The 25,210-nt window shown below is 38.1% G+C and overlaps 1 protein-coding gene across 7 annotated transcripts in view; it reads left to right on the forward strand.

Moving 5' to 3' along the window:
- Positions 1-6,222: 6,222 nt before the first annotated feature.
- The window catches only part of PRUNE2 (prune homolog 2 with BCH domain), a 130,848-nt gene continuing 111,860 nt past the window's right edge, over positions 6,223-25,210 (forward strand). For all 7 annotated transcript variants that reach the window (XR_005629919.1, XM_039729856.1, XM_039729849.1 and 4 more), the window contains exon 1: positions 6,223-6,355. Coding sequence is in view for 6 of the 7 variants with exons in the window: in XM_039729856.1 (XP_039585790.1) it covers positions 6,320-6,355 (36 nt within the window). In the remaining variant the exon portion in view is untranslated. The remainder of the gene's footprint in view (positions 6,356-25,210) is intronic.

The raw sequence follows: 25,210 nt of genomic DNA on the forward strand, positions 1-25,210 counted from the left end.
ATTTTCTTATAATTAACTGGAAAATGCCTTGTGCTCACTGCAGCCTAAAACTTCTGAGGATTTTGACCCATGTACATGGGAAGCAAACAGTGTTAATGATTTAAGACAAGTATCTTAAGCCCTTGCCCCCTACTTTGCAGAGATTATCCTTGGAAACATGCTTTCTGCCTAGTTTAAATACTACTAGTATACAGCAGCATAATAGGAATAAATTTCCTTCAATTAACTTCCAAGAGATAAGTGAACAGGAGATTTGGTAATAGCTTAAACTGAGCCCATCTACCAGAATTACTACTTAGACCTGGGACTAGCTTCACACAAGTAGCCTGTACTGAGGCTGTGCAAATGACATAACATAATCTGTCATTTGTACAGTTGGGGATGTATTCACATGGCACATGGAATTTGCCTAAATTATCAGCATAGAAGGTGTAAGAAAGAGGTAACAGCACACAAGGTGAACTTCTATAATAATCTGTCTTAGAATACAGCTGTGTTGATATTTGATGAGCAACCAGGGAACTCGGTTTCCGTGGACATGGTGCTGATGGGAAATGAATCTGGATTCTGGCTTCTCACACTTAATTTCATGCTTATTTGGTACAAACTGTAGTTTGGGAGCGGACTAAACTGGCAGTTCTATTGTTCACCTTCAGCCTGTACTTTCCCACACAGAAAGCCATTCAATCATCCATTGTTTGGGATACCTCCAAGTACATTTGGTATTGATTCAATATTGCTTTTTGGCTTTGAATCAGCAGCTAGCCTTGACTCAAAAATGCACACTCTGGTATCTTATTCAGTCTTGCAAGGAGGAACAGAAAAGACAATTATTGTAACATAGGAATTATGTGCTATTCACAACTAAAATATGGTTAATGCCTTCCGTCTTTGAAAAACTCAACAGATATCTGTATCAGACTTTTAGGAGTCACCTAGCCAGGCACGGTTTCTTTCTCTTCCTTTGCACCTCAAAAAAAGCAGTGGCAATTTCATTTTTCCACAACTAATATTCTACAAAAGAAATAGAGCATGTTATAAAGTTTTGCCTTGAAATTTATGGTTAGGAATGAAATAATCGAATAAAAGAACAAAGTTCTTTTGTTTCCTTGGAGAGCAAAGTTTCTAAATATTACTTGGTTTGCATTGGGCAAACCAGAAGTGTAAAAGGACAGTGAGTTCATTACCTCCATTTTCATGCTCACTTTCACTACAGAAAGATACGAGGCATTCACAGCACAGAGGTTTTATGCATTGTTGATGGACAGTGTTCATGTTTGGAGAAGAGTCTCCTGATATTCAATGTGGTTTCTTTTTGTCTGTCTTTATAGTCACAAGTTCCCCAGGGCTCAGTCGTGGGGCCAGTTACATATATCTTTGTCAATAATCTGGGTGACTGGCAACTAGTCACAAGTTCACCAGGGCTCAGTCGTGGGGCCAGTTACATATATCTTTGTCAATAATCTGGGTGAGGGGTTGACTGAGTGCCCCTCAGTCAGTTTGCAGACGACACCAAGCTGGGTGGGAGTGATCTGCTGAGGGCAGGAAGGCTCTACAGAGGGATCTGGGCAGATGGGATTGATGGGTCAAGGCCAGTGATGTGAGGCTCGAAAAGGCAAAGTGGCGGGTCTTGTCCTTGGGTCACCAGAACACCACAAAAGAGTGCTACAGGCTGGGGGCAGAGTGCCTAGAAAGCTGCCCAGCAGAAAAGGACCAGAGGCTGTTTGTTGTGGTGAATGCTCCATGTGTGGAGACACGAGGCTTGACCCCATTTCAGAGGCTGATTTGTTATCTTATATATTACACTAAAATACTACATAAAAACTATACTGAAAAACAGAGAGAAAAGAATGATCAGAAGGCTACAAAGAACAAGAAGAGAATAGAATGCATAACAAAATCCTGTGACTCCTCACAGCCTCGGCACAGGCGGCTGTGATTGGTCACTGATTGAAAACAATCCACATGGACCAATGGAAGATGCACCTGTGGCATTCCACAGCAGCAGAGAGTTATTGTTTACATTTCTTTCCTGAGGCCCTCAGCTCTCAGGAGGGAAAAATCCTAGAAAAGTATTTCTAATAAAATATAGCTACAGGCTGTTGGTTGACAGTAGCTGAACATGACCCAGCTGAGTCCAGACAACCAAGAAGGCCACTGACATCCTGGCTATATCAGCAACAGTGTGGCCAGCAGGACTAGCAAAGGGAGCAAAGCACAGCCCCTGTACTCGTGTGAGGTCTCACCTCAAACTTTGTATCCACTGTCGGGCCCTTCACTCACAACAGGAGGGACACTGACAGGTTGGAGAGCATCCACAGAAGGTGAAAAGTCTGGAGTGCAAGCCCTATGACAAATGGCTGAGGGAGCTGGGGTTGTTTAATCTGGAGAAAAGACTTGTCGATGTGGCATTTAGGGACACAGTTTAGTGGTGCACACTGGTGCTGGATTAACAGGTGGACTTGATCATGCAAGGGGTCTTTTCCAAACTAAACAATTCTGTGATCCTGGGACCAGGGCAACTGAAACATGAAAAACTGTGGAAATACTAAACACAGGAAGTGAAGACACTTGATACCAAAGACTGGATAATTGGTGATTCTGAGGACATGACATATTAGTAAAACTCTTCAAGAAAATAATAGTAGCTTTCATAGGTATACCTGGAAATCATAGTGACTCTGAAAGTAAAATTACTTGAGTACCAATGCAAATGACCGTCAGCCTACTGCTGCTATACACAGATTTGCTCTTTTTTGTTTCTTTGGGTGGCTGTCTGGAGAACTAGTCTTGCAGCAATTTGTGAAATCACCTTTTCCTTTCAAACTTTTAAATAATATCCTCTTACAAGAGCTGAGAGCTGTGAGCTACTTTTGGGCTGTTATGAAAATGATTACGTTACATTCTCATTCCATAGGCAGGAACAATTTATTCATATTGTGGGAGTATAAAAAGTCTTGCAATAGAAACCTTTTCATTTAACATGAAAATGATTGTTAATATATTATTGAAGTGTTTATCATACAAATACATTTTGATAGAAATGCTAGACCACTAGATTGCTGTATCATGACAGCTCTTCTATTTCCTTGGTAAACTGTAAAACTGCTAAACTGAGTTACAGAGTTTAGTTCTGAGTTGCTCTGAGACATATGTAATCACTGGCTTTGCTTCTCCATTATTTAGAATAGAACAATCTGAACTGTATGCCTGGAGAATAAATAAAATGGATATGAACCACAGAAACTATGGAATGTTGCAAAAGTCTGTATTATCTGGTAGCACACAATATGTATGAGAATATAACGTTTTAGTCGGATAGTTTATGTATTATGCAAATTACGTTTCCCCGGATGACCACAGTGAAAATGGGAAGAGTTTTAGAAGAACATGAACTGTAAGACATTGTTCATCATTACTAGAATTACAGGGGTTTTCAGGACACAGTAAAAAGACTGAGCAAAGTAATCATATATATTTACACATACTTGAATAAAGGCGGAAATTCAAAAATGAACTTCACCATGTGAACAGAGAAGCATTCACTTCCAAACTATACTCTCTGAAGAAGTATGACATTATTTGTATTTCCATTTTCAAAACAACAAAGACATACAAAGCAGAACTCTCAATTCACAGCCTAAATCCCTTCAATGTGACAAGATGTACTGCAAATGTGCTTATGAACAAGTCAAACCCCAGTATTGATCAGCAAATCTATTTTTCAATAATTTGATTCTACAAATGAGAGATTGAGCAAATTTGGGACACATACATAATTCCCTCAGATTTATTAAGGAGATGAGTTGCACATGTTAAATGAAGAACACACCTTAGGAAGAGCCTCTGGATAACTGTGAAGTGGTTTTAGCTACTTTAGGTAGGAGGATAAAAAAATAATCTGTGTCCTGATTCATCTCTAATTTACCCTTCAGTAAAGTGGAAGTAAATTAGTGGCTAGAAGTGGGGTAGAAAAGAGGAGAAGAAGGCTTAGGAATTTCTATTAAATATTAAACAGATACAAAGATTGGTACTCTGTCCATGGTTTTGCACAATAGGATATGAATAATTAATTATTCAATATGTAACTCATACAATAATTATGAAGGCAAAAAAGTTACTCAAAAAAAGCAGTTTTAAAAGCTATCTAGTCCTAATGTTTTCAGGGAGCTCAGGTGCACTCCTTTGTTTTCAGCACAGCTGTACTGAGGCCATCTCTGAAATCCAACACATGGATCACAAAGTATCCACACGGTCTTTCTAGATTCAGTGAAGGACCACTTGGATACTACAATGCAGAGGTATATTTACACGCACAGGTCCGCTCAGTGGATGTACAAAGAAATAATTAGTCAATGCATTTTATTTACAGTGTATAAGAGTGAGTGTGCTTTTTGGTATGAAGCATAAGAACACAATTTTCCTGCCTGTTTAGCAAGTTCAGCTTTTTCATTCTACTATTTGCTGTTCTGGCACTTTTAAAATTTATTTTTTTAATACATATGCACCAAAAATGACCTTTCTAAGCAGCTGTTTCCCAAACTTCAGTTTAGGTCATGTAGCAAGGTGTATCTTTTAATTTTGTTTCACAGACTTTAGTGAAGTGAGCGATATACTTTAGTTTTCTTACTTGGCAATACACTCTTAGTCAACGTCATCTCTGCATCCTAAGTTACACAGCAATTTCTGCATTGTAACACTTCAATTTCAAATTACAAGTATGACAGTATGTTGTACCTGAAAAATAATTTTTCAGGAGACCTATTTTTCTACAGAACAACCAGAAACCCCAAATTCAGATAGAGTTCTGGAATAAATTAATGTGCAAACAGACAAATGCATTTCAGAAGAAGAAATGTTCCAGTAAATGAAAGAGAATTATCTTTTTCCTGTAGAACACTGTCATTTAGAATATTTCGCTACAAGCAATTTGTCTACTCAAGTATTTTAATGAAGATTTACCTTCCAATTTTAGACTGTTATGATACAGATGAAGGTTTATTTTTCTGTTCCCCAGAACAATGTCCCATTGGAACATATGACTAGGCAGAGCAGATTGATTATGGCAGGAAACTCAGTAACAGGATCTGCAAGATATCATGGAAGAATTAACAAATCAAATGAGAGTAAATTACAAGAAAAAGTTTGTTAATAAGGAAGCAAGAGCTTTTAGCTCTTACAGTAATATCTTCAATGAGCTGCAAAAAATACACAAGAGAGAAAAATCCCAGATCTCATAGCACTGAATTTATTAACAATTAGCCATCACTCACTCCTCAGTGAGGCACAACTTGATTGGAATAATAAAACCACACCATTCAGGTTAGTTATTTAGAGTGGGAAAAAACCCCACACTGTGGGGAATACTAGTGGTGTGAGAGCACTGGAGATGCTGCAAACCCTAGAGTTTATTTTCTGGTCTATTCTAAATTCATTGCATGACTTCCCATTGACTTCTATAGTACTGGATTGAACCCTTTGACATTTCTTTTTATTTCTCTACAAAGTGGATTCTAGCCTAGAAGGCTCCTTTGTGAGCTCCTTGTGAGCAATTGAATATATATATATAAAAAATGTGACTGTGGGCACAATATTTATAAATGATCCTAGGTTTGAGGTACATGACAGCATCTACTGAGGCTTGACTGTGAAACAAATAGAATCATAGCATGGTTTGAGTTGGAAGGAACCTTAAAGGACATCTAGTTCCAAGTCCCCTGAAGTGGACAGGGACACCTTCCAGTTATCCAGGTTCCGCAGAGCTCCATCCAAACTGGTCTTGAGCTCCTCCAGTCATTGGGCATCCACAACTTCCCTGGGCAGTGCCTCACAACCCTCAGAAGAGGTTTTTTCCTAACATCTGATCTAACCTGCTCTCTTGCAATTTGAACCCACTGCTTGGTTCCCTCCAGACCTTCGTCACCATGGAAGGGGGACACCGAAACAGTCACTGCTTCTGACCCCAAAGCCCTCGAGCCTTCCACTGATGAGTCCCACTAAACGTGAAGTGGGAACTGAGACATCGCAGCCCAAGCAGCCACCCGCTGGTGCCTGTCGCTGGGAGCCCCTGCGAGGGGCGGGTCGCGGAGCGCCGTGTCCTTGGGGTGAGGAATTCCTGTCAGAGAGCCAGCCGCGCTCCCCACGGCCCGGCGCGCCGTGCGCGCTCCGCGGGGCTCCGCGCCGGCCCTTGCGGCACGGCTGACGTCAGCGCCCGCGGCGGNGCAGCCGGGGCGCCGAGCGGGACAGCGCCGGGCCGGACAGCGCCGGGCGGTGCGCAGCCCGGCCGAGCTCCTGCCCGTCCCTGCGCCCGGCCGGAGCCATGGAGGAGTTCCTGCAGCGCGCCCAGTCCCGGCTGGTGAGTCACGGCGCGGAGCAGCGGGCGCGGGACTTCGCCCGACTTGCCGGGGACTGCAGCCGTCGGCCTCGCCCCGCAGCCCCGGGGGCTCTCCGAAACTTCTCGGGACAGTGTTACGGTCCTCCCGGGCGGGCGGCGGGCAGGGGATGGGGCTGGTGACCTCCGCAGCGGCTGGGGCTGCGGCGTGTTTTGGGGGTGCGTTTTCTACCCACACCTTGCTGCCCTCTAATTACTGCTGAATAATGCTGTGCTTTGCGAACCCACGAGCCCGTATCTGACGGGCATTGCGGGAGGTGTCAGCATGCCGTTTGAGGATTATTTGCACATTTCTTGGGACTTTGAGATGCATCAAGTTGCATAGTTGAAGGGAGGGTAATAATACGCGAAGTCGCTGGAGAAGTATTATTTCTGTCGTCTAAACTGCACTAGCAGTAGGGGATAAGTTTGGGTAAGCAAGATATTAAATAATCGCACAATATGCAAAGATTACCAAGGTTCAGCATCATAACTCTGTCTCAGTAGTCATCAGTCGTTAATGCCGTGGTAGGAATCACAGAGATATATAGAGCCTCTTCTCAGGATGGTAGTGTGCTGAAACTGCCGAGTATGTATTTTGTTTACAGTGGCTGTTAATCTACCCCAGACAGTGTGAGCTCTTCTCCCCCTTATGCAGACTCCAAAAGTAGGATGTTTTTAAGACTGGGATGGTCTTAGGCCAGCTTGTTTTCCATTCTGATTTTCTCTGCAAAACTCGATTTTACTGACTTCTTACCTTTCATGTGTAGCCTGCATGCCCACTAGCTCTCCAGCTTTAAGAAGTGTGCTGTTATAGGAGTAGGACTGTGTTTATCCCATGCCTGCTTGTTTTGTCCTGTGTGTTTGGGTACTTGGTACTTGTAGGGCCTTCCCAGTTTCATAGATCTGTTAAGAATCTCTGGAGAGGGAGCAGTCATAAGCCCAAGATACTCTTTCTTTGACAGATGTGGTTCTGTATCTAAAATGATTTGTAGAAGATGATTGGTTATACTATCTGTTCTTGGCATGCATTGTTGGAAGTCAGGGAATCAACTAATTTTTTTAAGGAGTGGAGAAAGAGATGAGAAAATGAATCCCTTGTTTGCTTCCTTAATATTTAACTATGTTGGCAGATATTAAGAGTAAATAAACATGAAGTGTGTATTTCTGGTCGCATGCCAACAGAAGTTGTTTTAGAATGTATTTTTAGGAGTTTTTAAAACATTTCCCTTATGTTTTCATATAAGCAATTGTAATATTGGTAGCCCTCTTAAAAGATACTGCACAGTGCAGTTACAAATTCTTAATGCATTTTTCACATTAGACATTCATGTATTACAAAATTTGAGACGGAGATGGTGGCTTCGACAAACTTTCTGCTCAAGAGCATCATAGGTAGACATTAATTATGCAGTGATAATGCTTCCCATTAGTAAGTGGCAAGCAGTAAAAACAATTTGTTTACCTCTAAAAGCATATATTGCACTAATCTTTCTGAATAGCTTTTGATGATCAGAAAGGAATTGTCTAGAAAACCAGAATTGAAAGAGGCCCATGGAGGATAGATAAAATTATTTCTTTCATTTATGTCAAGGGAGGGGTACAGCAACCGAACACACCACAGGAGCACCTTTATATTCCTGTAACATGTGTTTTCAAAAGAAATGCAGAATTCTTTGTACCTTCTGAATCGTGGGAGGAAAAGACTTGTTTTGGAGGAGGTCTCCTCTGCAGGAGTAGTATTGTGGCAGAAGGGTGTCTTTCTGCCCATCTATGGGCATGTCAGCTGAGCACGGCTGGGGATGAAGCATCTCAGCACTGGTGTGTTCAGTTCCAAACAGATCCATAAATCTTACAGGTTGTCTTCAATTTGCCAGTTTACTCTGTACTAGAGTGACCTGAAAGGGGTAACCCAGAAAAATTCAAGATCTGCATTCTGCTACAGGAGAGGCTGATGGTGTGTTTTCCTTTCAGCTTGGTCAGGCCTTTTGTGGGGAGTCTCTCAGCTGTTAGCCATAGGCTGAGTTGAGGCAAAGCAATGAGCAGTCTTTGCTTTGAGACTGATGTAAGGTAAAGCTGTACAGGGGAATGGGTGAATGACTAAGGAGGAAGGAGCTGCTGTGTGTTGTGCTACTGCAGCCATATCTGTGGAAGATGCTAAAAGGCCTGCAGTTGTGTCTGAGAGGCCTGTTGATGCCAATGTCACAGTGCTGGCATTTCACACCGCAGGTATTCTTGTTAGGTTAAACAGAAACCTAACCTTGTTAGGTTAAACAGTGCTCTGACTACATGGCTGCTACTCAGCATGAGTAAAGGAAAATTTTCTCACAGGTATTCTTGTTAGGTTAAACAGATTACGGTGCTCTGACTACATGGCTGCTACTCAGCATGGGTAAAGGAAAATTTTCTCCAGAAGAACAGTTACATTTGCTCCAGACCATGCAGGGGAACCTATTACAGGAAGTGCTTTGTCATTCATTTGGGTCTGGATCCAGCCACAACATTAATCAAGGCTATTTATCCACATGGAGGAAATTATAGCCTCAGACTGTGCTGCACAAAGGGCATGCTGGTTTTTTATTTTCTAAGTCCTTGTATTGTGTACTTTCATCAGTTGTTGAGAGGAAAATTCTCTGTGTATTATATATTAATAATAAAGCCTCAACTAGACTGTTCCTTCTTAGAAAACAATGGATTTTGCTTTCATAGCTTGTAAAACACCCTCAGTAATTTTCAGTATCAATCTTTAAAGTTGTTACATATAATCTATGTAAAACCAAGGAGGCAAAATTTTTGAAGGCAATACATGATGGGATATAGGAAATGCCATACTGACATTTTTTCACATTTATGGTTCAGTTCTTCAGGTTTTTCTCCTTTTTTTTTTTCGTAAGTCTAGTAATAAAGCGACAATAGGTGAGACTAGATGAGATCAAAGATTCTTCTAAACCATTCTATCATGTCTAGTGGGAGACTAAACAGTAGAATACACAGGCTGATCAGGTGTTGAAAGCTTAGATCAAAATGTATAGCTGAACTAACATTTAGCTAGAACCATCTTCCATACATTCAGCTGTGACATGTGCTTGGGGTTTTTTTATGCTTTGGCTTCAACAAAATCCCTGAGACAGTGAGTTTTACAGTTTTGTCATGTGCTTTGTTTGACAGTGACAATATTCCTCTTTGTTTGCTTTAAATTGCCTGAGAATTTCAATGTGTGTTCTCTGATGATTCTACCTGAGTGAATATTTTTATTTCACTTTGTCTCTGGACTTTAATTAAGTAGTACCATATTCTTCTTGTTTTCTTTCAGACATTTTTAAGCTAAAGTTTTCTATTGCCTCTTCATACGTGAGCTTAAGTCTATCACTCTGCTCATCCTTGTGCCCTTTCTCTGAAGATTTTATTTAACTGTTTGAAAGCTGGGGAGCCCAGAACGCCTGTCAGGTTTAAGTCATAACAGCATAAAAGACTGACAGTAGTACAATTGTCTTCTCTTTTTTTTTTTTCTTGTTCCATTTTCTTAAGGGTTCTTGCTATCCTGCTGACTCTTGTTAGAAGGCATTTTTCTGATGCTTTCAGAGTATCGTGTAATGTGAATTCATGATGTTTTTGCTGCTTAGTAATACCTTTTTTAAAGCTCATCTGACAGTGCACAGCGCCGCAGTACAGTTAAAAGTGAGGACTGGTTGTTTTCTCACATTTTCCCTAGTTTACGCTTCTTGGCCTTCAGTTCCATTTACTGATTTATTTCCTAGTCCCTCACTGCCATGAGTCCTTTCTGCAGTTCTTGTAGCCAGTTACAGATTTGACTCTCCTAAATAATCTGGTATTTTCTGCAGTTTTCCCCACCTCATTATTTCCCTGCCTTTCCTACTAGAAGTAATATTATTTATTATTTATGTATATGAGAAACAGCACATATCTCAGCACATATTCTTTTGGAGAATCCTTCATGATTATTCTTCACTGAAAAACGGATAACTTGTTCCCTTTCATTTTCTTCCTGAACTTTTAATTGTGTGGTATGTCATGCAGGGAAGACACCCCTTTTTCTTGGGTGATTTTGTTTCTTTATTGGCCTGTAGGAAATTTTTCAGTAATGTTTTGGAAGATCCAAATATAATACTTGCTGTCCTTCTGTTCATGCTTATTGAGTTATTTAAGAACTTTACTTAACTTTAAACAATTTTGTACAAAAAATGTCATGCTTTACAAACATTGTCTTTTCCCTACTGTATTATGTTATTAATCTCTTGGGATTAGACTTTTTCAGGTACAGGCAAACCACCCAGGTGAAGAAGAGTTACTGATCAGTCAGTATAAAATTTTGTATACTTTATTCAAGAAAACAAATCAAAAGTTTAAGGTTTCAGTGGTGTAGCTTCATACTGATTATCAGAGCAGTTATCAAGATGTTAAAGTCAATCAAATAGAGAACTAAACATTCAGAAAGTACTTCCTCAGTAATTATCTGACATGGAATGCTGTGTACTGAGGAAGGTACTTAAATCAGGTATTTTTCAAGTAATCTTACATGCTTCAGACTGTTACAGTGAAGTGGAATGACTGTGAGAAGCTAAATCAAGGGAATATGTCAAGAAAGAAGCTCTAAGAGTTTTAAAAACAAATTTACAGAATTGCCTCTGAGAGATACTGAAACAAGGACTGCCAGAGAGTGCTTTTCCCCTGGCTTTAGGTCTGTGCCTAATGGAGAACCTAATGCTTTGTATGCTGGCTTCAGGGAAGTCAGAGAACAGAATGAGCCCCAGAAAGGCTTAATGTGCTGATGGTACTGAGATAACCACATACTGCAGCAAAGTGCTTCAAACTAGTAATTGAAAGATGGTCCTCCTCCTGCAGAGAATAGCAAATTAGCTGAGGAAATAATCTTTCTAAATGCTATGTCATCTTCAGCAGTTAACGGTATTTGGAAAAAAAACCCCAAACCCTCTAAAAATTGCCGTTCTTTTAATCCCTTGCTGATACAAGAAACGAGACCAGAGTGCTAGACCAGTGTTACACCTGGCAGGATACACACTGGTCAAATGGGGTATTACGAGCCCAGACAGGTGAGCCCAAATAAATACTGGGACTGTGTGACTGGACATTTTCCAGTCTGAGGAAAATATAACCGAGGGCCAGACCCTTGACCAGGGAGATGCCCTTGAGAATAGTTAAAAAGGCTTTTAAGGCACTGCTTTGATAGATATGAAAAATGAATGTTGTGCTTGTTTCTGAGGCACAGAAGTTCAAAGAACAGTTAGTGATGATGGCATGACTTCAGTAGATTTATGTGACCGCAGTTCAAAAACAAGCTGAGTCACTTACATGCTTATTCATAGTGCCTCTTATTTTCCTATCTGGAGGTTTTTGGTTTTTTTATCAATGGTTACTGTAATGGTTTATACAGGCAGTGGTTACTTAGAAAATAGTATTTGATTTAGTTGGAATTGTTTTGGCTTTACAGGAAGTGAGAGATGCTACAGAAGTGAAGCAGAAGTTATTTTCCCAGAAACTGCTGGACATCTCCAAGCTGAGGAGTAAAAAAGCTTTTAAACATTTAGACAAGGAATCAAGTCTTACCCTCTCATGTGTCTTCTTTGCATTCATCCAGCAGCACACAAGGGACTTGACTCCACTTAGCAAGGCACTTATGCTGTGTAAGAATTAAAGAGTATGAGTAATGATATTGACTCCAGTTGGAAAGCTCAGATATAGAAGTTGTACATACACCTAAAATGGTTGCAGAATCAGAGTATTACGACTGATTAACATTTTATTACTTAAATCTGTCAGAAGAAATCATGCAGCAGCAGCTATGGAGTCGGGGTTTATTAATGTTAAGTAAAAAAAGAATAAACATTGTACCAGCATAATTCTTAGGTAAATTTTTAAACAAAGCAAAGTTATGAGCAGATACAGTAATATTGAAGGGTTGGTTTTTGTTATCATGCTACAGTTTTAAGTGGAATACTCCCTTCTTTTATGGGTATCACATAATCAAAAATATTTCTTAACTGGAAAAGAATTCAGGGAATCATAAGAAAAATATTTAAAGAATTGATGTCCAAGAAAAAAAAAGAACTCAACATAAAACTTGATTAAATTCCTGCTGCGCTGAGACATGACAGCAGTCTGGATCTATGAATTGCTAGAAGCAATACAAAGAAAGGAAGGAATCTTTAATTCAGAAACATAGGTATAAATATGTAATTACAAAACAGTCAATAGAAGCTTAATAAAGAGACTATTTCCAGCAAATTAGGTCTATTAGCAAGGAAGAGGGTTTCCCAGAGGAGTGAGAGAAGGCCTCTGCATATATGCAAACCAAAATAAAACCTGAATTGGATGAACATATGTTAAACTGCTTTAAAAAGCAACATGTAATTGTAAGGAAAATATATTGGGTAATTTAATAGCCTTTTACAGTTCCAATAAAGTCAGACAGACTACAAACATGTGGCAGAAATTGAAAATTAAAAATGCTTTTTCCTCATGGATTTTCATGGTTTGGGATGACAGAAATAGCATTTTTAAACAATAATTACCTACATACCTTTCTTTTCTTCAGTCTCTGGTGCAGTGATAAGTGAAGCACACCATATTGGTGATGATTAGGTCAAATTCTGTCTTGGTTAACTTTTGGGGTGTTGAATCATTGTGTATGTAGCTGATATACTTTATATTTTGTTCTACACACAAATAAATTCCAAAGGCATTTCAGTGTTGTAGGGTATTTACTAGGGTATCACACAACTATTGAAGTGTGGCCATGATTGTGCTGTGCTAGATTGCATGCAAATACTTAATTTCAGAATCATTTCTGTTCCTGTCTTAGGAGTCTGTTGGACATAGATTGAGTGGATAAATCCAAAGTAGTACTATGGTGGTAGTAGTTGGTTTTATGTTTCCTAACCTATTAGTTAGCATTTTAGCAAATGACAGTTTTGCATAAGAACTAGAAAAAACCAGAAAGTTGCTGAGGTTTGGAAACATGTCTTTAAGCATAAGGACAGCATCACAGAAAAATGATATCTGACTGCTCTTTCTGTTCCTCTGCTATAGACTGTCTGAAGATAAAACTTAATGTTTCATTATTGAATAGGAAATGATAGATGAAGCAGGGAAGGATTTGAAAAGGTTTCAAGATGTTGTTGAGGCATTTTCTTGAACATATTGGAGCAAGGAGGGTGGGAAGAGGGAGGTCTATATAGCCAGAGTCAGAGTCGGGCTAGGAGGGGAAGGCTTCCCAAAGCATGGCTGTGGAAGCTGGTATGTTACTTTTGCTGAAACCAGATAATGTTTATGTGATTAAACCATCAGGTCATGATAGCCAGAGTGTTAGCTCTGAGGGTAGGCAGGAATTAGGCCTACCCCTAATGAACTAAACAGGCCTGCAGGACTTTGCAGTATCTAAGTAGTGTCTAAACTGAATATGATGCCAGGATTACAGACTGGAGTTACAGGTAGGATACTTTCATGAGTTCCTTATATATCTGTGATTTATGCTCCTCTGAAAGAGAGGCATAGTAAAAGGAGAGGGAGTAAAACCTCAGCTTTAACCATGCTCGGGTGGACTGTATGATTGTGTTTATACTGGGAAGGTGTGAGTAGGTGTAGGATTTTAGTTTGGAAAGGGCAGGACTGGAACAGCATGGAAGTCCTATTTGCCAGCCTGGAGTCCTGAGGGAGATCAGACTTGGGATTTAAATGACTTCATAACATTCCTGTTATGTTCTTTTTCTTCAGAGAAGGACGTCTGTTCCAAAAAACAGTTAGACAGGTCCTTAACAACAGGTATGATCTTGTTCTAACAAGATCCAAATAGATGGTGACACAGTAAGGACAGAGGATAGACAGTGAAAAAACTCGGAAGATTTCAGAAAATGATGACATCTGGAGGACGTCAGATAGTTCTCCTTCCTTGTTTACTGAATAATTTGACAGTAACTGAATAATGTGTAATAGGCGTAATAGACCTAATGCACTGGCCCAGTTCCATCTTGCACAGTCATAACCTGCTTCTGTACATTTCCTTCTAGCTGTAATTTATTAATCTTAAGCCTCCTTATAACAAATTCTATCTAGAGCACAGTTGGATTTTGTAGTGTACTTGTTTTGTACTACTTAATGATTTACCTGCTTTGTATTAGGAAATTTTGATTTTGCTGTATTTTGATTGCAATAATTGTGTTCGTGTCTGTTTGTAATTGGCACAGTTTTGGTTTTTGATTTAGACTTGTGTGTGGTGCTGTATGAAGCCTCTTAAGCTGTCTAACCAAGTTAGCTGCTAAGCCAGCCCTTGCCTGTGAGACCCCATCATGCTGTAGTGACCTTTTCCTTAATAGTTAATCTTATTGTGCTACACAGCCTAAAAATTACCATTCTCAATAAATACCTCCTTGTTCTTGTACAGTAGTGATTACAAAATCCTAATCAAAGAGGAGTTGGTAGGGAAGAAGAGAACTCTGAATTGTTTTTTCAGCTACTATCATGCTTTTATAAATCCTGAGTATATATGGAGACTTAGAATCTGGAGGGCTGCAGAGACAGGCATATTCTGCTTGATGAACCTTGTATGTTGATCTGGAGTCAGTGGGATGGGTAGAAAGAGGAAAACTTCCCTTTGATGAGAAACAGAATTCCTCTGGAATTCTGCTTGGAATATATTTGTCTTTTTCTGAAACAGTGATAAATGGTAAACTTTTGAACACTTGCAGGGACAGTCCTAAATATAGACAGTTGGCAAATAAACAGTTGACTAAGCAGCCTTTCTTTGACTTAGGAAAGGTTTCAGCATTCAGTCAAAGTAATTTGCAGGCCTGGCTGTGTTACAGCAGAGTCATATGGAGTACACTGTGATGGTTTAACCTGCTGGAAAAGTAAGCTCTTAGATTTGACAATGCCTGTATGCAGTCCACATTAGTTTCATTTATGTTTACTTAGTTTTCTTACAGATAAATCTGTTTGAGACTTTATCCTTAGCAGTCACATTACTCAGAAGAACAAATGGCTTTTTGTGATATATGGAGTATTGTGTCTGTAAGAGGGTGTTTAGGACTATATGAAATCTTAGAAAAGTTAGTCTGCAGAGTTCCTCTCTTTTACATGTTTAATTAAGTAAATAGCCATTTAAAGTTAAAAGACCAGATACTTTTTAACACCCCATTTCACTTCCAGTCTCTTTCTGGTTTTGGATTTGGTTCTGTGCTTCTTTGGTTTTTTAAATTTAAAAAAAAATTTACTGACATAAAAATGGCAATAACCCATGCAATTTAAATAATTGTAGCTCAGAAAATGAACAAAATTTTCTGTTTTTGCAAAGATGGACTTGACTGTTCTTTCTCTTGATGTAGTTGAAATAAGATGGGTGGTAATTTTTTGACTAGCAAAAATACTGTAATTCAAGTTTACCTGAACTACAAACTTTTTTAAAATTCAGAATTAATTACTCAGTCTTTGAGGGGTTTGGAGACCAAATGGTATCACTAGGGCATTCATTGTCTGTGGTAAAGGGATTATATACTACTTCTCTGCCACCCTAAAGGAAATCTGTGCATTTGTCTTTGTGACAAGATGAGGGGGACTGTACAGGTGATGACAGATAAACTGTGTAGTCACTGCAAACAGCTTTAAAATTTCCAAACTTGGCTACTTTTTTATATTTTTTTTTTTTTGTATGAAAGGAAGAGGTATGGGATGTTTGGGATGTTTTTGTATGATTCTTTGCTTTTTGCATATTCTAAAAGGCAAACTGCATTAACTTGCATAAAGGCAGTTCCATGCTACTGTAAGGATGCCTTCACTTCCTTGAAAATTTGATACACACTAGAACTTCAGCACTGACAGTCCTAGGGCAAGAATAAAAAGGTTTCATTGATTGAAGTGGTGTAACTATGCACAAAAGCCTTCATTCCAGGGATAAGGGAATGTTGTAGACTGGAATTCTAGTCCTTGATATCCAGAGATGCTTGCTTATATCCTCTTTAAATCACATATGAAAATGAATGAAATAATCTAATGTTAGCTATTTGTTAACATCTTAAAGATCATTGCACAGTTTTTAACTGTCACCTTTTGTGCAGTGGAAGAGGAGTTTCTGAGGCTGGGTCAGAGGTATTTTGCTTGATCTGTTTTGCAAAGTGTGTACAATAGTTGTGGTGTGGTATGAGCCTGTCTCAATGTCAAGGTGTTGAGCCTTCATTGGAAATACCAAAGTAGCCATCAACTTCCCACCCCTGCCCTGTATGATAATTAAACCAGTTATAATCTCATGGCCTGAAAATATAATCTGTTTACATATTCTAAGTAAAACAAAAGTTACAGTTGATAAAGAAAATGAACTGATCTAAAGAAATATTTTTGTTTAAATTTAGGTAGGTGTGAAGACTGAGCTCTGCTTGACTAAAAATGCTGGGATCTTGCTTACATTTAAACTGGGTAAAACTGAAGAGAGTGGCCTTGGTATGGAAAAACAGAACACTAAATATAAAAATGCTCTCTTTTAATAAGCAGGTGAACTTAACCTTCTTATGTCCTTTTCTCCTCAACTTTGTAGTTTCCAAAGAGGCTGAAGTAATGAGATACTTACATATATTTTTATTTTGATTTTCCTTTGCCCTATGCTTTTCTTTCTCCTCATTGTGCTTTCCAAGCACTACAATATTCAACAGGCAGAGCTGTGATGCTGCCATGTTGCTGTTAAGAGTAGTGTACAGTGCGTGTGAAATTACTATATACTCTTAGTAAATTTCAACAGTTCAGAACACTGCCATGTAAGTACTTTGTGCTTCTTCATCGGTGTTGATAGTGTAGTTTGTCTTTTCCTTCTGTGCCAGTGAATGAGCTACAGATGCGTTTTGTCATCTTTTGTTTTAGGATAAATTAACCTTTTGGGATGTAATTGTTTATTAACTGCCACTTTAAGTTCTACCTTACAACAAGCTGTCTATTGCCAAAAAAACAGATCATGCTACCTACTTCTGCATTTTGCTGCACTGAAAAATAAACAAAGATGCTAAACAAGATGTGAAATGATGTAGTTCTAGCTCTGCTTGTTTGCATGTGTCCTCCATTGTTAACTGAATGCTTCATTACTTACCTTTTAAACTAGTTAGAATTTATTTAAGTCTTTGCATATTTCAAATTTTTAGACCCCAAATCAGTGCTGCTTGATGATGTTGTGGCAAAAGCAACCTAGTTAGTTGCCCTGTTAAGTGGTGATTAGAATTTAGCTGTTTTTCTTCTAACCAGATAGTAATTACTGATACTGAATTAACAGCAGTCTGTAGGAGCAGAATCTGCTCTCTGCTTCCATAAAGCAGGAGTGGTTGTACATCTATATTTCATATAATTGTTTGAGCCACAGTAAAATATCAGAAGCTACAGCTGGATTGATAATCTGATATGTTCTGTCCAATTTAAAAACACAGAGCATGATTGAATTCCAGGCATTGTAAGGTGCAAGCATCTCTCTCAGATGCGTGAAAATCTCTGTTACAGATCTATCGCATTGTGAGAACGTGGTGCTCACTTTAAAGCATGGGTTTGAATTTTAATGTTTCCAAAGTGACTACATAGATTCTTTAGGAAGAGACTATATATGATAGTCAAGGAAGGTAAGACTGAGGAAGACGGAAAGTGGCTGTGTATATGTCCAACCTGGCATCTCAACCTTAGCAGTTTTCACTTAGTCCACACTATTTAAAAATTACCACTTTTGTGTAGGTCACATGTACACTCTCTGTCACTTGGAGACACAGAGAGAAGCGCAAGCCCTAGGGAGTCAGTTTCTAGACATTGTTGAGATATTCAAGAAAATTCCTGGGGTGATGGGAGTAGGATTCAGTCTTATTGAATAAGACTGGTCAAGTTGGAATCTTGGATACATATTAGAAACACAGACCTCTTCAGGAAATTTGCACCTGTAAGGAAGGAGGAAACTAGGCTTCCCTTATGCCCATATGGCATGCTATAGCTTTTGATTTTCTGACAAACACTGTTAAAGAAATAAAGTACTGTTAATACTCTGTTTTCACTTTGACTTGAAGGAAGTATTTGACGGCCTCAAGGGCAAGACTTCAAAGGAATATCTGAGGTCACTTGGTTTGCTCGGCTTGAGGGAAGAGAAGGCTGGAGGCAAGACACGGGGTGGTGACAGGGGGGCTGCTGATCGCTCCTTGTGAGTGGTGATAGATCACAAGGAAATGGAGTGAACCTGTGCCAGGGGATGTTCAGACTGGACATTAGAAAGGTTCTTTGCTTGAAGAGAGGGTGGTCAGTCACTAGAACAGGCTTCTCTTGAAAGTGTTTGTAGCATCAAAGCCTCTCAGAATTCAAGGAGAGTCTGGGTGATGCTCTTAGTCATCTAGTTTAGTGTTGGGTAGTTCTGCAAGAATCAGGGAGTTGGACTTGATGGTCCCATGAATACTTTCCAACACAAGATATTCAAGGATTTTATGATTCTGTGAAATATGGAGAGCTTTTATTTCTTCCTTTGAAACAAAAAGAAATACAGTAAACAAATTTTTCAAGCTCTTCCACAAAATCTAAAATAGATCTGGTTTCTTTGTGATCATACTTTAATGTACTCTTGCATATTCAAGCCTGAATATTAGTAAGTGTGTAATTAACAGATAGATTCAGAGCATCACAGATTCTTGAGAAAGCACTTTAAATCACCTGTCTTGTCATTTTTTGACAGGAAGGACAGGATAACCTCCATCCCTCAGAGATCTGGCAGAATACACAGCTGCAGTAGGTAAAGGGGTGACATTGAGACAGTTATAGCTGTATGACTGTTTATCTTCTCATTAAAATATTTAGCCCTCGTGATAGACGGTTCATCTGTGACAGTCCAGAGAAGCTCAGAAATGGCATGCTTCCTTATTCAGATATACCTTTTTTTTTTTTTTTTTTTTTGAAGAGTAAATCTCCACAGCATTTCTTTGGAGGACTCCTTTACACATTGCTGGATGTTTAGAAAGTAACTGATTTTAGTGATGATTGGTGTGAACTAGTTTAGTATGTGATAGAAGAGCATGTTGTCTGCACTGAGAGTTAGAAACCACTTCTGTAATAAAAATAAGCAGAAGTCTGTTGAAGTAGATAAGAGACAGGGCAAGGGAATTTCTTTGCACTTTCTGCATCTTTACAGAAATGCTTGGATACTTGCAAGCCTCATTCTCTCCTGTTCATTAACACTGATTATTGTTTTGAACAAGAATGTGGTGTGACACATTTAAGTTAAGAATACATGGCTGGAAATTATAAAACCTTATTTGACATGATTGCTGAGTAAGACAGGGTTTGGGCTGGGGACTGAATATACACACAAACAACCCTCCCAAACAAAAAACAATCAGTGAAAGAAACCTCCAATCAAAACAAAAAACTCCAGCAAAAATATCCCTGTACACCTTTCCCCCCTGCAAAACAAATACTCCATAGCAACTAATAAATCAAAACCCTGAAAAACACAAAAATGAAAGTAAAATGGTAAAATTTATTGAATGCAGAAGTGTCTTATTTAGTTTCTGATTCTGTCAAAAGTCTAAATAAACTTGCAAACTTAACTTGAATAATGGAAACTTATTTTCACTACACTTCCAGTATTTGTCTGCATTTTTTGGTAACTGTTGTTAGAGAGTGTTCCAACTTTACATAATTGCAAATATTTCTGAGGGAATGGAATTAATATATATCAATGTACATAAAGTTTAAAGTAGATCAGACTCACTGAGCTTTAGTAGCTAGGTCTTTTTCCTTGTTAGCTCTTACACAAACACCTGCATAAATTAGATAGTTTTACTGGGAGGCAGAGAACAATGTAAGTCAAGGGAATCAAATGTCAGTTGAAAACAGGGTGTTTCCAGTCACAGAGATGAGTCTTCCCCTTTCTCTCATCTTTGGTGTTCATAGCTTCTCCTGCTGAATGATCTGTGGGAAGAAAAGTTTTTTCTATTGTTTCTGAAGAAGGCCATGCTGAGCCACAAGGTTATTTCTGTTTTTGACGGGTTGGTCTGTCATGCAGCACCTAATACTTTTTCCCCTTTTCCTTTCTCCCCTTTTCCTTCTTGCATTTCAGAATGTTTATATGGAGACTCTGCTGGTTTAATTTTTGGGTACTGATCATTCTCTTCATCAGACTGATGAAGGAATCACTTAGAGGTGGTATCTGTCATCAGTGTCCTGTTTGCAAAGTATTCCAACATATCCAAAACTGATGGCAGTTTTTTTCTGAGGTGTTATATATTTATTAAAAATTCTTGTAATTTAAATATTTTGTACTCCATTCCTTTTGAGGAGCAGTTAGGTGTAGGTTTCGTTCTCTGAATATTGTTTCTATGCTAAAGCATTAAAATCCAGCATTTTATGCTGTAAAGAAATTCCCTTTTGAGGAGCAGTTAGGTGTAGGTTTCATTTAACTATGTTATGAACTTTCCTAGTGTTTTACATTTTTAAAGAGCATTTGGAGTTTCATCTTATTGTTAAGTATTGCTTTGTATCACATTGACTTCACAGACTAATTGTCAGCAGAGTAACAATTGCAGATTTTTTTTGCTTAACAAATGCTTCATAGCATACCTTTCATGGCAAAACAGGTTATTTAAGTCATGCGTTTATTAAAATATGTTGATATTTGTATATCATACAGGCTGGTTTGAAGTAAAAAATAAATAAAATTTAAACGTTTTATTTTGGTACTAATTGTGATACTAATTGCCATAATTGTTAACATCCTAGTTCCCCAAATTAATGGACAATATTACAATGTATTTGTAAGGCTGGCCTTTAAATCACAGGAATGTAAAATTAATTTGGTTTCAGTGAGTGTGGATCTCTTCAGACAAGCATAGCAGTCGATTTTTATAAGTAGACCTCATCCTCAATATTTGCTTCTCATATACTGCTGTGTATAATAGATGACTCAAATCACCAACCCTCTGTGGGTTTCTATAAATTTAAACAGCTTACTAATATCTTGTAATCTTGTAGTAGAGTGTCTCAAATCTCTTTTCAGTCAGTATGTTTTTTTATGATATGACATGCTTTTTTTATTCAGAAATAGCAATATATATGTTGGTGTTTACATATATGAACTCTTTCTACAGCTGGGGATTAAATGTTTGAATATGACTGAATGTAATTATATTGCCATTGTACATATTCTGTTTGGCCGATGCTAAGAAAAATTATTGTTCTACTTAACTTGTGAAAGAAAGGAAAGAATTATGCTTTGTTTATTTTTAACAGACTTTCCTAATTCCATTAATGGTGAACAGATACCCTGTCAACAGCAGTACAAGACTAGTATGTGCTTCCCATATAAGGGAAAGGAAGCTACATGTAGTTATTCCATTTATTCTTTCAGTGAAAAATACTTACACAAAATACTGGGTAATTGTCCTCTGATATGCTGACATGTATGCAAGTAACTAAGTGGAAATAATAAGCTAAAAAAATACCAGACAGGGAGCAGAGAGTGACCTTACACTGCAAAGCCGTGAAATCATCACCAGTTTCTGATGTTACCACTGCTCTGTAATGACAAGTATTTTTCTGGATGCTTGTCAGTATCTCCAAGGGCAGTGAATCCCTTTAACATCTTGAATGCATTGAGTATACAGAGAAATTTTAGTTCACACGTTGTAGCATTCTTATGACTGGAAATACAGGAATTCTCTTATCGGCACAGAATACATGTCTGTGAGTTGGAGTAAGTTGTGTTGCTAGTTGCTGAGGTGAGGTTACAATTTTAGGTGCCCTACCAGTGTCCTCAGAGTTTACCAGTAGGAAAATCTGGGCGTGGATGCCGTGAGTAGTCGTGTGCATAGGTATTTTGGCTTGTATATATCCCTTTTATGGACATAGGGGTTTTGTTTTTGTTTGTGGGTTTTTTGGTTCTTTGTTTTGGTTCTTGTTCCTGGGTATGTTTTTGTTCCTTTGGGTTCGGTTTTTTGGGGTTTGGTATGTTTGTTTGGGTATTTTGTGTGGTTTTTTTGTTTGTTTTGGGTTTTTGTTTGTTTGTTAGTTGGATGAAGGTTTTTTTCCCCCCAGTCCCAGAGACTTAAGACCTAGGAAGGATGTTATACCTTGGATTTTTTTACATTGGGAATCAGAGTTTAAGCAAGTTTGAGCTCTGTGGTTTATTGGAAGTAAGCCAAGCCAGAGAAGAAAGTTGTTCTTTGCTAGCTTACATACTTCTCCTTACCTTTGGATCATTTGTTCTTAACTACAGTTGGCATAGAAATCCATGGAGATTTCTTTTCCTGACAGTGTTCTCTTTGATTGAAAACCAAGAACTTGACTTTTGAAGAAAATTTAGCAAGTCCCTCTGTGGGGGAGGGCACAGATATCAGTGATTTTCATAGATGAAAAATACATGATAGTGTCTTCAGTGCAAAACTGGAAGATATTGAAAGGTGAAAGTTGGGATATTAATGTAATTTACTTTGTTTGTTGTAACCATATATTTTTTAAAATATTTCTTGGTCTTTTGAATTAGCTAGGGCAGCAGATTTGCCAGGGATGATGAATTACCCGTTTTGGTGTTAAGTAAGAGGATTCAGCAAAAATCATTGAGAACGATGTCTTAATCAGTCATTAATGTCTCCTCATACGTGAATTTGTCAATTTATATCCCCTGTTCCCTTCTGCTTAATAAAATTTTAATTAATACATTGTGAAAACCTTAATGCAAATTAATGAAACTGAGCCAAAACTTAAATTAAAAAATCCTTCTAGTTGTGTTTTTAGCTCTTCTGTTCATTATCAATTTTTATTAACTGAAATAATGTGATACCCTTAAATAAAGTATTATAGTTTTATAGTACAAACAGTGCTTTAGTTTACTTTGTAATTACACTTTTAATATTTTTTTCTAAGATTTTCCATACTTTTAAAGCAGGAGTTGACATGCTTACCATAAAGATAATTTCTAATTCTATATGCTCTCTGATTCCATGGTTCAGCTCTCTATACCATATTTCTTAGGAGATGAAATTGAACTACTGTGATAGATAAGAGCTTTTGCAATCAGTATCCTGTTTATCATTACTGCAGTTTTCTTTCCATTCAAGGTGGGGATTTTTTGTAGTTAGTGACAATCTGCCTATAATTCTATATAAGGAAGATGTGTTTATTGTATTTTGGCTCTTGACAGATCTTGTCTGTGTTGGAACATTACTTTATGACTGCAGAATTAACTTAATTCCTTTTTTCCCCCTCTCTACCGCTTGTTCTAGTGCATTAAATTAAAAACACGGCTCAGTTACACATATATTCTATGTAAGACAAAGTACTGTGAAATGGAGGTGTGTTTCAGAGGGAAAGTAATAATCTTCATCATAAATACTGTTTGCAGTATCGTCATATGTATGTCATTGCCAAGGTGGCACAATACAAGAGTAGTAAGACAGGAGTCTTACCCAGAATGTGTGACCTCAAGTTTTTAATTTTTTTGTAATCTTTCTTATGAGCACTGTGGTGCCTTGTGGGACTTTATCTACTGCAGTGCTGAACTCTGAAGTGGAAGAAGGAGTGGGAAATGCAAGTTTGAGCATATCTCCTCCTATCTTTCCCAACTTGCCTTCAGAATGAAGTAATCATGATTCTACCTCCCAATAATTTCTTGCTTTAAAGTGATTGCTATTTCTTCCAGTACTTTTATTATATTTACATTGTCAATTGTGATATATAATTACAAGGATTAGTTTCACTGTTTTCCCTGATGCACAAAATTTTCATAGAAAAACTTTTAAGTCCCTGCTTAAACTTACTTTTTCCCTGAAAAATCATATATCCTCAGGAGTATTTTAAATGTTTTTCCTGAAACCCAAACATTCAGTTTCAGTTTTTTACCTTTTTCTCATTGAATATTAAAAGAGGAAGTTTTTTAATGGAACGAGGACTAGTGTTGCATTACTTCAAAGAGGAATATTTGTGGTTTTGTTTTTTTTCAGGAGTGTATTTTACCTGCTTTATCTAATTAGAAGGAAAACTAACATCAGTGCAGCAAAAACTAATGTTTTAGATTGCTATTGTATATTGCCTTTCAGCATACTTTAATTAAAGTGACATTTGTTTGTCCTATAATATCACCATTCCCTAATCGATGTACTGAGCAAGCACCATGGTGACAAGATAAGTTGCTTTGTTTTGTTCCATATGTCTGTGTTCCAAATTTTCTATAGTTTTAATTGGTTCCCTGCAGAATAACATTTACAAGCATATGGTATGGAAAATGCTGACTGCATTTATCATATATTTTAGTGTATTGGTGGCACTATATCACTAAGCCTTTAAATGTGATTATGAGGTTATTTAATGCAGTCAGTAGTGTGCTTAAAAGACAGCAAAAATCTGCAGTGAGCCAAATGGTATCAAGGAAATATGTTTAAATGTCTTCTTAATGCTTCAGGAATTGATGGGGAAGTCTGATTCAGAAAAGGTTTTGGGTAATGTTTATACTGAAACATACTTTGTCACCTGAGAGCAAGTCTGAAAGCTCTGTGGAGTCTACATGCCATCAAAAGAGAAGTGACTGTAGGAAGTGCGGAGGCAAAATACCTGTTATGCCTAGGCTTACTGACTTCTGAAGAAATGCAGTGATACAGGCTGATGAAATGAAATGGAGGATCAGCTCCTTAATCTCTTATATCTGGCTTTGAAGACATCAGTAGCACATTTTTGCATTATTCTGCTCTGGAAAAAGATGGCCAGTGCAAAAGGAAGGGACCATGAGTGACTGATAAGACCCCAGTCATCTCAGTGCATGCGAGGGCCTTAGTTCAATAGTATAGACACAGATTATTCCTCTTTGGTTATGCTGAAGGG

The sequence above is a fragment of the Passer montanus genome, unplaced genomic scaffold, assembly GCF_014805655.1.
Source record: "Passer montanus isolate IOZ18808 unplaced genomic scaffold, ASM1480565v1 scaffold7, whole genome shotgun sequence".
NCBI lineage: Eukaryota > Metazoa > Chordata > Aves > Passeriformes > Passeridae > Passer > Passer montanus.